The 14,865-nt window shown below is 36.2% G+C and overlaps 1 protein-coding gene across 1 annotated transcript in view; it reads right to left on the bottom strand.

Moving 5' to 3' along the window:
• Positions 1-8,233, bottom strand: part of LOC144441168 (A.superbus venom factor 1-like) — a 36,829-nt gene extending 28,596 nt beyond the window's left edge. Inside the window, exons 1-4 of the mRNA XM_078130709.1 lie at positions 8,075-8,233; positions 2,008-2,174; positions 1,004-1,219; positions 320-372 (exon numbers count right to left, since the gene is read on the bottom strand). Coding sequence (XP_077986835.1) covers positions 320-372; positions 1,004-1,219; positions 2,008-2,174; positions 8,075-8,145 — 507 coding nt within the window. The 5' untranslated portion in view covers positions 8,146-8,233. The remainder of the gene's footprint in view (positions 1-319; positions 373-1,003; positions 1,220-2,007; positions 2,175-8,074) is intronic.
• Positions 8,234-14,865: the final 6,632 nt, after the last annotated feature.

Genomic DNA, 14,865 nt, shown 5'->3' with positions numbered 1-14,865 from the left:
AACATAAATACTACATTAACATCATACTTTTTCAACAATGCTATCACTGAAGAATGAATAAATACCTCAGCTGGTTACAATGAAACCTATCTTGTGTCCTCTTTTCACCTGATTTCATGCAGAACCTTGCATACAGTATAGCCCCCTCTACCACCATATGAGAAAACACTTTTGTTTTTATGCTTCTAATTGCTTTCATCTGAAACATGTTAAAGTTACAGTTCTGTCACACAAAAATGATGAAGGAATGATCTGATTACAAAACTATAACAGGGTTTTTTTCAATCTTAAAACTAACAAGTGATTTATTTTCACCAACCTTGTCCAAAGTAGGTCTCATCCTGTGATTCAGGGGCATGATTCTCATTTTGACTGAAAAGAAATTGGAATACTGTAAGTGAAATGACTTATAGTAATAACAACCACTCCATATAATAATAAAAACTAAATAGTATTAGTTTCTATATCACTTTCCCTGGATGTCGTCAAAGCTCTTTACATTTACAACCCATAACACCAAAGTAAAGCTTTTTCTGTACGTACCACAATCATTTATAGCATCCATATCAAGTATAAAAGTATACTGTTTCATTTGCTAATTGACCACATTAGAAGGGCCACATGGTACACTTGTAAATAAACCAATTGAAACAGTATACTTTTACACTTGATATGAATGCTATAAATGAGTGTAGTACATAGAGAAAGTGCTTTACTTCAGTGTTACTCGTTGTATTACACTGATATTGTTCAATAGCACACATTATGGCCCTTATACTTTTCTCATTAACTCACTTACATGTAGGAGCATACAAACCATTGCAACTTATTGCATTTCAGGTAAATATTGAAATGTGGAACACAATGTACATTGTTTTTAGACTTGATACAATAGACAGTCTGTAAACCCTATAAAAACTTAACTCATTTTTTTTTTAAATGACGACACTATAGAAATTGTGTGAATACTTCATGTACTTCAATTCTAGTATTCTGAACGTACCTTCTTGTTCTGGTGTATAGATAGGTTTATCAGTCTGTATAAAGACATATCCACTCTTGTAACTGACCAGAATACGTTTCTCTTGTTTGAAAGTGAAAGGCCCAACTTTGGATTCAGCAACCAGGTAGACGTACTGTTTTCTGAGGAGCTCTTCATGAGATGCCCTTTCTGGGAGGTCGTCTGAATTGACCTCTACCTTCAGAATACCAGGTTCATCTGGATGGAGAAAGTCAGTAAAAATTTAAAAGCAAAATCCCCTTTTTCTGTTACTTTTGTAGCATACAATATTATAGAACCCTGTGACATGTGACTGCAAGTGTAGCGTATGAACACTTGCCATGTTCTCTACGTTTGGTCATGCTTTCAAGAGCATAGCAAGTGAAAGCCGATCGACACACACTGTAAGCACAAATACCCACATTGAAACTCTCACACGGCATGGGGTTGTTATCGTATTCATCAGAAATAGCACATTTCTTCGAAAATGATATAGTGTGATTGCTCACATCTGTGTATGAAGAATAATTGTGTCATCATTTGCATATCATTTGCATACCGGCATTGCACTACAGTGAAAGTATTTGAGTGCACCTATGCAAGTAATCACAGGTACATACGTAATAATAACAAGCCTATTAAATTATGATAGTGGTGCAAGGGATACGTGGCATAATAAATAGCATCATCAGACACTGAAATCTTTTTTCAATTACATTCAAACTGATTTTAAAAGTAATTCATTTCAGAATCCAAAATAACCACCAAATACTATGTCAATTGTACAGTAAAATAAAAGACTCCAGTTATCCTTGGAAACAAGATTGTGAACACCAAATTAAATTTCTTGATTATAATTTCAAAAGCTTTTTTCATTTTCAGCCAATTAAATTTTCATGGCAAAGTCTTGCATAATTAAAAAGCTTTTAAAATACTGCAACAAATTGGTTCCAAGGTGTTGTATCTCCTTTGAAACTTGACAGTGAAGAAAGACGAAGATTTCATACCTCTGTTAAAGACTCCTTGTACTTGTGAAAATGTCTTCTGTCTATCCGGATAGTCTTGTATACTCAGTTCTACCGTTACTGGGGCATTGACACTGAACACCGTTATAGAAACCGTTTCTTCCACACCAAGTCGGAAGGCATTCGGTGCTGTGATAAAATAAGTTGGCCTGAGAACACAAAATGAAATAAAATATTTCATCATTTTCAACATTCATCATATCTTTGTAGAAGAACTTTATAATTCTGGATAATTCAATTATTAATGCAACCTAAAAACAATGGCTTGGAATTCTCAGACACAATTTTCATTAACTAAAATATATTTACATTACATGTACATCCTTCATGATGATGCAAAAACAATATACACCAAGTCTATATTTATGAGAACAGTATGTTCTTCAATCTCATAATATGCTGTTTGTGCTATAGCATGAAATAGCATGAATAACAAAATGATGATGATGATGATGATGATGATGATGATGATGATGATGATGATGATGAGGATGAGGATGAGGATGATGAGGATGATGATGATGAGGATGAGGATGATGAGGATGATGATGACAACTACGCTGACAACCATAAAGATGACGATGAAGACGGTGATGATGAAGATGCTGATGATGATTTACATGTCTACAGTTTTTGCTAGTATTAAAGGCCATCTTTCAATCCCAGGTCATCCCATTAATGGGATCATACTCGAGTTTTTCTATAGCTCTGCCATAACACCCGATTTTCACATCTAGATCCTAATCCGAAGTAGGCCTTTTACACAAAACATTTTTTTATATAGGATATGTGACATACAATAGAAGAAATTCAATTTCCATTGCAAATAAGAGCACGTGTCCATCCATCTACATCTACAATCCAGCCTGTCATATAACCACCATGCATGCAGTCATCACTACTGTCTTCAAAATTATGATCTCTATCGTCAGGTAGAGGTAATGAGGATCAAAGACATGTTAGAAGTAACAGATGAAGAATTTAATATTATACATGTATGCCCCTTTATCATGAAGTAAGGGGGGGGGGGGTGTCATTTTTTCTGCCCTGTCTTATGCAAATACAACTTTATTGAATCTGTTGCAATAGTGATTGAATTTGAAAAAGTGATTTGATTTTCAGTATAATTGTTTTTTTCTGCCAAAAGTGGAGCCAAAGTATAAAATATCTTCCCACTAAAATCTTTGAGAGCCAAAATAAATATGACTACATGTTCATACTGAAGTGTGGTTTCTGAGAATTAAGCTGCTATATGTAAAGGGCTTGGGAATGTGAAATATTTCCCACTTTACATGTAACAATAATTACATCTAATGAAAATGTATATTAGCTTAATAGCTTGTTCAGTTCACAAGAAATACTGACTGGGAGATTTTCTTACTTATCACAGCATGTGAACTCACTGATATCCAAATTTCCTGTTGACATCTATAAACACTCATATTAAGTTACAATTTTCCCTTTTCATGTACATGTTTCCGTGTTTGCCGGAAATGCAAGCACAATTCCGCCTTCAAACAATGTTTCCTTGTTGCCACACCAGTTATACTGCAAATCTTTATATTTACATGTAATATTAAGGTTGAACCATTTTATATTGTACTCGACTGGTGGGGGGGTGGGGGGGGTGGGAGGGATTCCTAAATGCCATGGCAGCTTTTTGCCATCTCCTGTCGATAAATTTCCCATTATCAAATACACTGTTACCTTTCTGATGAGCTTGTTACCTTGTTATACATGATTGATGAAAATTGTGTGACTGTCTTGACATCCATATGTACACAGGTAGGAATCAGATAGTTTTATACTTATAATTTTTTGCATATTTTGTCAAAATTTTGTCATTTTTTGTCAAAAAGTGTAAATTTTTGTTGATGTAGTGTTTGATCATATATGCCTCAGTAGCAAGTTGAAAATAGCAAGTTGAAAATAACAAATAGCAAGTTGAAAATAACAAAACTAATGAAATAATGTTAGTTTTCATATAGCGCTTTCCCACTCTGTGCTCAAAGGACTTCACAATTATTACCCCTGGCTCAGATCTACATCAGTACAATGGCCTATTACACTTCCTCAACTCCCTGGGGAGCATACAATCTATAAGCGCATAGGATTAAAGCATTCACATTGCAACCTCTATCCTACCAGGTCCCTATTTATACAGCTGGGTTGACAGGCACAATCATGGTTCAAATCTTGCCCAAGGACTTTAGCCACTCAGAAATAAATAGCATCGATGGGGCTCGAACCTGCAACCTGCAGATTCCAAGCCGGCCACTCTAACCATTCACCCATCAGGACTTCACACACGCATTCTCAATTGCCCATTGTACAATGCAATACCCCCAGGGGACACACAGACAGGAAGAACAACACCCTGATGGTCAATTGTACAAAGGACACCACACACACTCACACTCACACCTTCTCAATTGATGTGCCACGTTCTCAAGTGAAGAATGACAGGATGTGAAACAAAGCCCCTTTTTATGTCCCACACACCATGATTTTATTTCATCTATATACAAGGCATAAAAAAGTAGAAGTACTACGAAGAGATTAAGATTTATTATTAGTGGCAGCTATCATATGACTATGACATTTTGCCCTGGGTGATGAACTGTGCTTATTCAAACATAAATCTGATGTGTCTTACAAATACATTGATGTGGTAAAGCGATTTCATGTCAAAAACCCTTGGGATTGCATCATGGGAAATGTAGAATCATTTGCAAACCTGCCACTTTGAATGGTGCATCATGGGAAATGTAGAATCATCTGCAAACCTGCCATTTTGAATGGTGCATCATGGGAAAATGTAGAATTTACCATTAATAACAAGAATAACTCACTGCTTGTGTTATCAACAATTTGTTACAAAATATAAATCATCTAGCCTGTGGTTGCCAAAACACTTCAACTTCTGAGCAGGTTCTCTTTCTAATCCAAGATTAAAGTTATTACTAAAACATATATTCCCACAATCCTTTGCAACTGAGCATACTCACTTTGGATTGCACATTGCCAGTTGCCTCATAATTGTTAATCATTCCACGCATTAAGGTAGAAAACTAACAATAACGTACGTCTTTCTGATTTTTTTGTCACTGTGAGCCAGTACGCTAATTGTTCAAAATGATGGGTCTGCTGCCAGTAGTACTGTATAAGATGTACTAATGGTGTTTCAGGAAGAGGGGTGTAGTAAATGTAAAACAAATGAGCGCATGTCAACTTCAGAATTTGACACATAAACGTATATCATGATTAACCATCTGCAAAGAACTTTCCCTCCTCAATCATCAATGACCCCAACCAGTGACCCATATAAATAGAGCTATACACTAGTCTAGTTCCTATATGACGCATTACAATTACTACGATTATCTCCACTCATGTACATAAAACCTTCTAAGCCCTTGAATATTAGATGTTATCACTGAATTTTTCAGAACTGCTGATGTCACTCAATTCCTTATGACCCCTGACCTCCGAGATATGGTTTAAACATAGGGTTATAAGTGCCACAGGAAATAATATTCGGTCAACAACTTGTTTGACTCAGTGTACTCCAGACTGATAACAAAGTGTCGAGGCGAGGTCAGGTCAGGGACTCTGCCTATAGTTGTAGCTAAATGGTTGTATCATGATAGTATCCTGTTTTTTGTCAAGTGGATGTCCTGACTTCAGAGAATTACAGTCAATGGAAACAAACAGGTGTAACACAACTTCCCACTTGAAGCCGACAACTATAAGTACTGGGGTAATATAACCTATTAAGTTGACAAAAACCTGGACAAAGGATGACATTTGATTCATGATGTCACACATAACTGACTTTATTGTTAAATTCCGTTTGAGTGAGAATGGAACATGTCACTGCGGTCATAGAACAAGCAGATACATACATGGTTTTCATAGGAACTGCAGATTCTGAAATCTGCACAAACGACACTATACAAAGGAAGTAAAAGCACAAGAATACAGAATGCCACTTGCCATTTCAAACTTTGTTGATGTTTTAATCTGTGCAAACAAGTATACAACAAATTTATTGAGAAATTGTTTTCATACTGGCTGTTTTGTAGTATACATATATGCAAAAATGAATTATACAAGATATAAACCACTTTAATTAAAATTTATGTGTAAAGACAGCATTAACTCATCCTCCATGTTAGATGAAAAGCTATTTGTAAATGCATAAAATATGCAAATTAGGCCTTTAATATGAATCTACGAGTCAACATTAAAGTATCAAGTGAAGCACTTCATTTTGAGCTTTTGTAAACTGCTGCACTCACACACACATATGGATGGATGGATAAATAAATAGACAGGCAGACAGACAGACAGAGACAGAAGACAAACAACAACAACAACAACAACAACAACAACAACAACAACAACAACAACACATCTCATTGAGAGAGATACCAATATCCAGGACATCAACATGATTTGAGTAACAATACATGTAATAACACAGCTGGTTTATAGCTAAGAGTACGTTGCATAAGGAGGAGATAAAACCACAAATCATGGGGATCAAGAAGTCTTGCCTCCTAACCCACAATTCTTAATAGCCAATGTAATTCTAGATACTTATGAGACACTATGACAACATTACAACATATCGTGATACTGATATTTGATACATGATAGGCTGATACTGGTTTGATTTTCATTTGCGAGCAGTGTTCTGGAAAATTCTCTGAAGCAAAACATTGCCATGAAGGTTGGAATCAAGTCCCTTATCCCAACTAAAAACCTGTTTACGGCGCTAGTGGTATGAGACATTTATATCTCTGATTTATATCAACGGAATACTGCTAGCATGCACTGGAACAAGCTATATGCCAATGACATTGTAACATAGTTTTTATTTTTAAGGAAGTCTGTGATGCGTATACAAAAGTGTACAATTATTATAAACCGAACCTCGGAACGATATACAAAAGCTAAAAAAAATCAAAAATCAAAGCTCATCAACGCTACAATTACTGCAGCTATATCCGATCTCAATGTGATACCGTTCAGTATAAAAGTCACAGACAAGTGTATATATATTCTTCCTTGTCTGGATGTGGTATAGCTGCAATAATTGTAGCGTCTTGCTGCGGTTTTGAGGGTTTTTTTCGTCTGTTTTGGTGACTTTTAAAGTTTTAGCGCAGTGCGGGTTAAACACTAAAACTTAAAAAGTCACCAAAACAGACGAAATAACCCTCAAAACCGCAGCGAGACGCTACAATTACTGCAGTCCTGCTTACAGACGGTGCACGAGTCTATATCATTACTGACTTGACTCTAAACACAGGAGAATAGGAGGGACAATTGTCAGAATCGAGTCCCAGATTTACTCCGTATGCAAGCAGGACTACAATTATTATTGTTTAGACTAGTAATAATATAGACTCGTGCACCGTCATATAAGCAGGACTACAATTATTGCAGCTAGATGTGGTAAAGTACGCATCACGAACAGAGCAAGCATGTCGGTAAACAAAGATTAACACAATATAATTTTCATATTTCTTTGCGTGTTTTTCCCACAATTACTACTACTTCACAACAACATGGTATTAACTTATTGCGATTACAAAATTTTATCCCGGGGCTCGATCCTCATGAATACGTTTCATTTATACCGTAAGATATATAAAGACCCCGGTGATTATAAACATCTGCGGGTTGTAACTCTCGGCATGGTTGTATTAGTACATCCATGCTCTCTGGTAGTATCACACTACTTTTCCCTGGTAAAACTTCATGATCATGTAGCACATGTACGCCGCATATCCACATTTCTCAAACTAAACGACTCCTTTCACGACAAAACCTTTAAGACTATACGTAGAGCATTCAGGTACTGAAGAAGTGAATCGCTATTCAAGTTAATTCTTGTGGTTGCAATGAGTTTGACCGCAAAACACACAAAACAAACAATACTAGGGCAATGTCTACACTGCACTGCCTGCCAGCCTGTAGAGATAAAATCAAACGGGCAGATTTTCTGCGCTAAAAATAAATAAAATGAATTAAAAGAACTTACTGATTTTGTGAATAAGTGACAGCCACCATCAACATCGCCACAAGACAGGCGGAAAGTTGGAGGTTTGCCATGGCAAGGTGCTATGCAACCAACTTCAGAAGCGACGCAAAGTTGAGTTCTGCAAACTTTTGTTCAGACAAGTCTGTTGTTATCTGGCGATGCTTGCGCAGATTTATGGTTTGACTTGAGAGATACTGGGTTTATATACATACATGATAACGAGGGCAAACGACGAAGATAAACAGGAAACTGTGACAATGGGATATTCCATTCTTATGGTGAATACGTGGAAAGCGTTTTTGTGCATAGTGGGATTAGTGTCGTTTTGAGAACTTACGAAATTGTTTGTTTTAATAATTGGTGCATCTTTAAGACAAGAATGTGTAGTCTGACTGACAATGACGGTAAAAAAAATAAAGTTACGTTTTCTTGGTCTTTCTTTGATTCGTAATTCAAATTTACACCTACCCCTGCTAAAAGTGGTAGTGGCCAAGACGACGGGTCGAGCTGGCGAGAAACATATACCTCATGCAGATGAGGCTCAAGTAACAACGGGAGCACGACCGTGGCCACTGTAGTTTTCTCGGAACGACACTTCCGCTACTTGCATAACTTTCCAGGTACTCGGCACCAACTAATCCGAAACGTTGTAAGCTGAGCCTGAGAAGATGTGAAGAATATTAGAGTCAAAATAGTTGGCATAGCGAGTGAAAGACGGAAACTGACAGAATTCATTGCATATCATTTCCAGCTTTTCTTGTTGTTTTCCTCACAGATACTCGAATCAACGTGTATGCATTTTTAAAAAAGTATGTATGGTAAAAAAGCCTTATTTACCATCCATAGTTTTTTTTAAAATCATACACATTGATTCGAGTACGTGTGGTTTTCCACGTAATCATCATCATCATCATCATCATCGTCGTCGTCGTCGTCGTCGTTGTCGTCGTCGTCGTTGTTGTTGTTGTTGTTGTTGTTGTTGTTATATTTGTATTACTTTAACGGATCACCATTTCTTTCCTTCAAGCAGATATTTGTCTTTACTTTGCTCCGAAACATTGAATTTCTCGTCGTGTGTAGTGAAAAACATTCTCTTGTGAGCTAATATTCTATTCCAGGATGGTAATATTCTAGTCTAGGATGATCATAATACAAAATAATGACGTTATATTAGGTACTTACGATATTCAAAAAATATTGTTGCCGGTGATTATTCCGATATATATATATATATATATATATATATATATATATATATATATATATATATATATATATATATATATATATATATATATATATATATATATATATATATATATATATATATATATATATATATATATACACAATCACCAACAAGTGACTGTGTTGGGAGTGAAGCCCACTGCACAGTTATAACAAAGACTTGCGTTTGTAATGCATGTACTGATTCAATGGCAAAGATTGGAACACAGAAATAATTAAATATAATAGTATGACACTTTTACTGCCTGTCGGACCACTGTTTTATAATAGCCTAGAATCCAGGCGAATGGGAATTTTGAATTTTGATTTTCCCCCCACCTCCCCATCATGAGGAAATGACGAATTCAAAACCGCCATTGGCATGGATTCCAGGCTACACCGCCATGGCCTTTAGGATATTAATTTTATTGAAATATTTTCATCCACGATATCTCTGAAGACTGGATTTTGAGATTTTGAAAGTCAGTGACCTTTAAAGATATGTCTTTATGTAAGTTCTTTTCTTTGAAAGCTAAGTAAACATGATAACGTAACTCACACGTCACACGTCAAGTGTTTGTTTCCACCATAGCCTACAGTAAACACATTGTGTTACTTGTATGTGTGTCCACGTGTTGACCAAATCATGGATGTATGCATGCATGCATGCATGAACCATAGGCATAGGGTCTACACATGAACAATTACCACTGGTGTCTTGTTAGTCCCCAACGGGAACCACAGGGGCGTGTAGTAATCAGTACCGTAGCCTACGTACACACACACACGTACACACATACATTTGTATGTATAAAGTTTATGTACAAAAATGTCTATGATGGAGTAAACAGTGCTCAGTTCACACGTTATACATGATATAGGGCTGTACAACTTGAAGAAATATAATACCTAGTAAGACACATATTATTTGTTTCAGATAAAGTCATGAATATTCAGTGTGCATCTAATAAATATTAATGTTTGCTATTACAATGGGCAATGGTGTATCGTTACAGAACAGGTGAAAAGCGTTAAATTAGGTGTTTCTTGGCAATCGAGCGAAAATTATGTGATGTGAAATCATGCAATAACATGAAAATACCTTTATTTCATGGAGTGGTGTTCCCCTTTAATTTATGTAGTGTGCGTAGCATCACTTGGGCAGAGAATACATCATAATTTGAAATGGAGAATTGATGACAACAAGAACGAGATGTTTTGTGTCTCCAATATTACAGTGTCACGGATCGGGGAGGGGGTAGGGTCATTGTATATAATTGTCATTGTTGAGGGAGGGGTGCAGCAGAGTGCAGTTGCAGCTTGTTTTAAGAAGGGCTGACATGGGCGGGGGGGGGGTGTCAGTCTATTTCAGTGTAACCTAACAAAAACTGGCCGGCCCACTGAACGTTCCCTTTAAAGTAAAGTTTGCTACATATCGCTGCATATATATCGATGGCACTATAACCAATATATTCGAACATGGCAGACGTAATGTGTAGTGAAGGATAGGTCTGCCTAGCTATAACTTGCTCCAGGCCATTAAATCTAGGATCTCGTTTGGTGTGCAATAAAATGATACATGCTCAGTCACATTCCACAGAGACTGTTCCATATAGCCCAAGGACATACAACTCATTTCAAGTTACGTGCACCGGCTGTTTGATACAACAAACAGAGAAACCAAGAAAATGCCTACTACAGCGTATAGTGATAGCAAGGTCACAATTTCTTCAAGCGAATGCTTTGATGTCTGCGTTCCATGTGTTTTGATGTTTGCTTAATTTGAGGCTACTTCAGTAGTTCATAATTTAGACAAAATGGTGACTCTATATTCCTTAAATCTTTCTAGATTTCTAAGTGTTTGTGTCAGAAGCGCCATTGATTTTTCTTACTCTTCTTTGGTTTGTTTGTTTTGTTTTATTTTGTTTCTGTATATTGTTATTAATATCTTGTCTAATTTTAGTAGTGTATGTATTTTGTTAGTGCTACTTCTAACATGCTTAGTGAGCCCCTAATACAAAAGAGATGATATATATATATAAAACCAAGACATACAACCCAATTTCAAATCACCGTTATATATATGTATATATATATATATATATATATATATATATATATATATATATATATATATATATATATATACATATATATATATATATATATATATATATATATATATATATATATATATATATATATATATATATATATATATAAATAACGGTGATTTGAAATTGGGTTGTATGTCTTGGTTTTACTATCGCAGCTATCCAGGCCGAACTGTGCATGTAAACCACAACAAGTCTCTAGGTTACATTGGTCTATATAATTGGGCAAAGACAAAAATATTACCTCGGCCTGCACAACTAGTAACTAGGTCACACTTTAGTAGGAAGGCCATATCAAACCCGATATGATTATACAGCTGTGTAAAATCTTATGTAGGGATAGGCCTACTACTCTCGATCGATCGAGTCCTTTATTTACCTGTATTTTCTTCGTATATTTTTGTATAATATTTATGTTGTCTTCATGGGAGTGATCGCTAAAAACAAAACAAAAAGAAGACAAATTGAATACAAACAAAGAACATAAGGGTGCCGGACGGGTAAAATAGAGGAATCGAGCGATATGCCTGCACCAATCCTACTTCTATCCCGGTAACAAATCGCCATGGTGTCCGCACCATGTCTTCGCCATAAATGCCAGATCCTTTGAAGAAGAAGAAAAATACAAACTTATGGATAGCAGACATTTCAAATAAGAAATCCCTTGAGTAGAATGCAGCGCCGCAAAGCTGTAACCATCGTAACTACGGACAACATATTTACATCTGTGATAACGTGCCAGACGTATAAACATCACCGTCCTAATTTGTCAAACGTTGTTTTTTGTAGGGATGTAGAGCAGGGTCAAGGCAGGGTCAAGATACTTCGTGGGATTTTTGTCTTGCTTTGTTTCTTTCACTGTCACATTGACAATAACATATGGGGAAAGGCGTATTGTTGGGAACAATCCATTCGACAAGAGGGGTGGATTGGTCACATAGTATGATTATCGAGATGATATCAACGTTCAATTTATTGCAACATGTCTACTGACGACCACTTGAATGATTGAGCATGCTTCCCTGGTTATATATGACAGTTCAATCTGATTATAATCTGATGTCGGAAGCGGGTGTAGGAATTCAGCTCGATAGCTCTATGTACCTCTAAGGGGAGAACCATTTGATTTCGAGGGGGGTGGAAGAAGTGGGTATGGCAGCAATTTTCCATTGTCGCAAACCACGACCGTTTTACGGTACCGTTCTTAACGAAGAAATAATAGCTCTGTCACTGACAGCAAATTCTTTCCTATTGTCAGTCCTACATCACACGCAGAAGCAATGCAATTTTTTTTCTCGGTTACCAATTTTGTAACATGTGGTTCATAACTATACCTACATGTCACTGGTTCACAACTATAACTTGTCATTTTGAAGGATTTTTAAATCAGACAATTGTTTGTTACATGTATTGATTTGTAAACAACTTTGGTGTTGTTGTTGTTGTTGTTGTTGTTGTTGTTGTTGTTGAAAAAGGCTGACCTACTATTAAAAGGTTAATTTTCCCATGTTTGAGGAGTCATGAAGTCAATTTATTTTTCAGATAACCCCCCCCCCACACACACACACACACACACACTATGAATATTTTTTCGAGTACTCCCTCAAATCTCCCGACCGACCCCCTAACAAGTTTTTGTGAAAGCAGCCCTATATCATAAATGCTGGGGGGAAGACATAGAGCTTGCTCACAAATATTGAAAATCTTAGGAGTCGCCTTAGGCCTCCAGAGAAAATGAGAGAATTGGATTCCCAAATTCTGCTGATTTCAGCACATCTCAATTTTTTTTTTACTTCTGTCTGTTGGAACAATTTTTTTCTCAAGCCATTACGGGATCAAATTATTTTTTTTTTCTCCTTCACCTGCCGACAATCCCCGCCCCCCCAAAAAAATCCTCCAACTCCCCAACCACCGAAATAAAAGGGTTCTCTCCTAAGCCAATTATTTCCTTCGTGTATCGCGTCGTTTGTTTTAAATTGTGTTGTTCCGTATGTGATGGTCTCCTTCCAGGAACGACAAAGTCGAAAAACAAACTAAGGAAATAGACAGTAGAGTTAGGGGGACAAGCTATTATAAACCACGTCATAGGGCATGCACAAGGGCAGCCAACCAAGTCGTACTGTGCTTGGAAATATAATCCACGTTATACTTACATGCTTGTTCCTTCGTCAGATTTTAATCTGATTGAGACAGTGGTTCTGTGGTTATGATTAGTTTATTTGATCAGTATAAAATCGACAGGATAGATAAACCATGAAAAGATCATAGCACAGTTGAAATACGATACGAGTATATGTATTGTATGTCACAGTTAACAGTTAAACCTACACAGCTACATACACTTGAATTGTTTCCTGAACGCGACGTGTTCGAAACAAACAAACAAACAAACAAACAAACAAACAAACAACTAAAATAAATATGCATGGGTAAATGACATTTCAAAGTATCTATAAACATGCATGTGTATACAGGTCTGTATGTTTCTATATATACTACTAGTATCTACACAAACAACACATAGATAGTATATATAGAAACAAACATACCGTATATACATATTTAAAGATAGTAATCTACGAGTTTGACGTGTTATTTCATTTACCCATGCATATTTATTTGTTTGTTTGTAACTTGACACGGTTCCTGGGCTCCCTGTGAGTACGAGTCTCAGGGCGCCCTCATACATCGATTAACTACGCATATCACATGAACTGGAGGCATTCATCTTCTGGTATATAGATTGATACATTTGTAGTAGCAGGATTCGTATATTTTCCTTTAGGAAAACGAAAATCTAAGCAAAAATACATACCCCCTGTGATTTTATATTCCCAATGTTTATCTTTAGCTGTTATCAGCTAATTCTATATCTTTAGCTGTTATCAGCTAATTCTAAGTGTACGTACTTGTCGGATGCTTCCTTGTGTAAACATTCAAGCCTCAGATAAAAGTGTGCTAGGAACAATGTGTTCATTCACTTGTCTACTAATTTTTATTATCTTTACAATAAACACCATTATTCTGTTGTCACTATGGGCATGGTCTAGTTGCTAGGCATATTGTATTTCATTTGTCAATTTTGTTGGGTCAATCCACACTTCTGGTTTCCTTTTTGCAATACAACCCATAGTTTCACAATATGCTATGGGCATGGGCTTAAATTCTGAACAAAATTGTATCAAATTTTAAAAATGTTTATTCACTTGTATACCCAATAATGTTATCTTTGCAAAAATACCCTGGCATTTTGCTGTTGCTATGGATTACTTATACATGCTAGGAAATGTATCTTGAATTACATCTTTTAGACAGAATTTACCAGTCATAGGCTCTTTTTTTCCTTGCACAATTTCACAACTAGACACCAAAAGCAACATCCTGACCAAACGTAAAGCCAATTCATCAAACAGTATCTCATTTTTAAGTTGTTCCCACATACATACATGC

The sequence above is a fragment of the Glandiceps talaboti genome, chromosome 10 (assembly GCF_964340395.1).
Source record: "Glandiceps talaboti chromosome 10, keGlaTala1.1, whole genome shotgun sequence".
NCBI classification, from domain to species: Eukaryota; Metazoa; Hemichordata; class Enteropneusta; family Spengelidae; genus Glandiceps; species Glandiceps talaboti.
The sequence above is the reverse complement of the archived record's forward strand: the minus strand, read 5'-3'. Positions and strand labels throughout refer to the sequence as shown.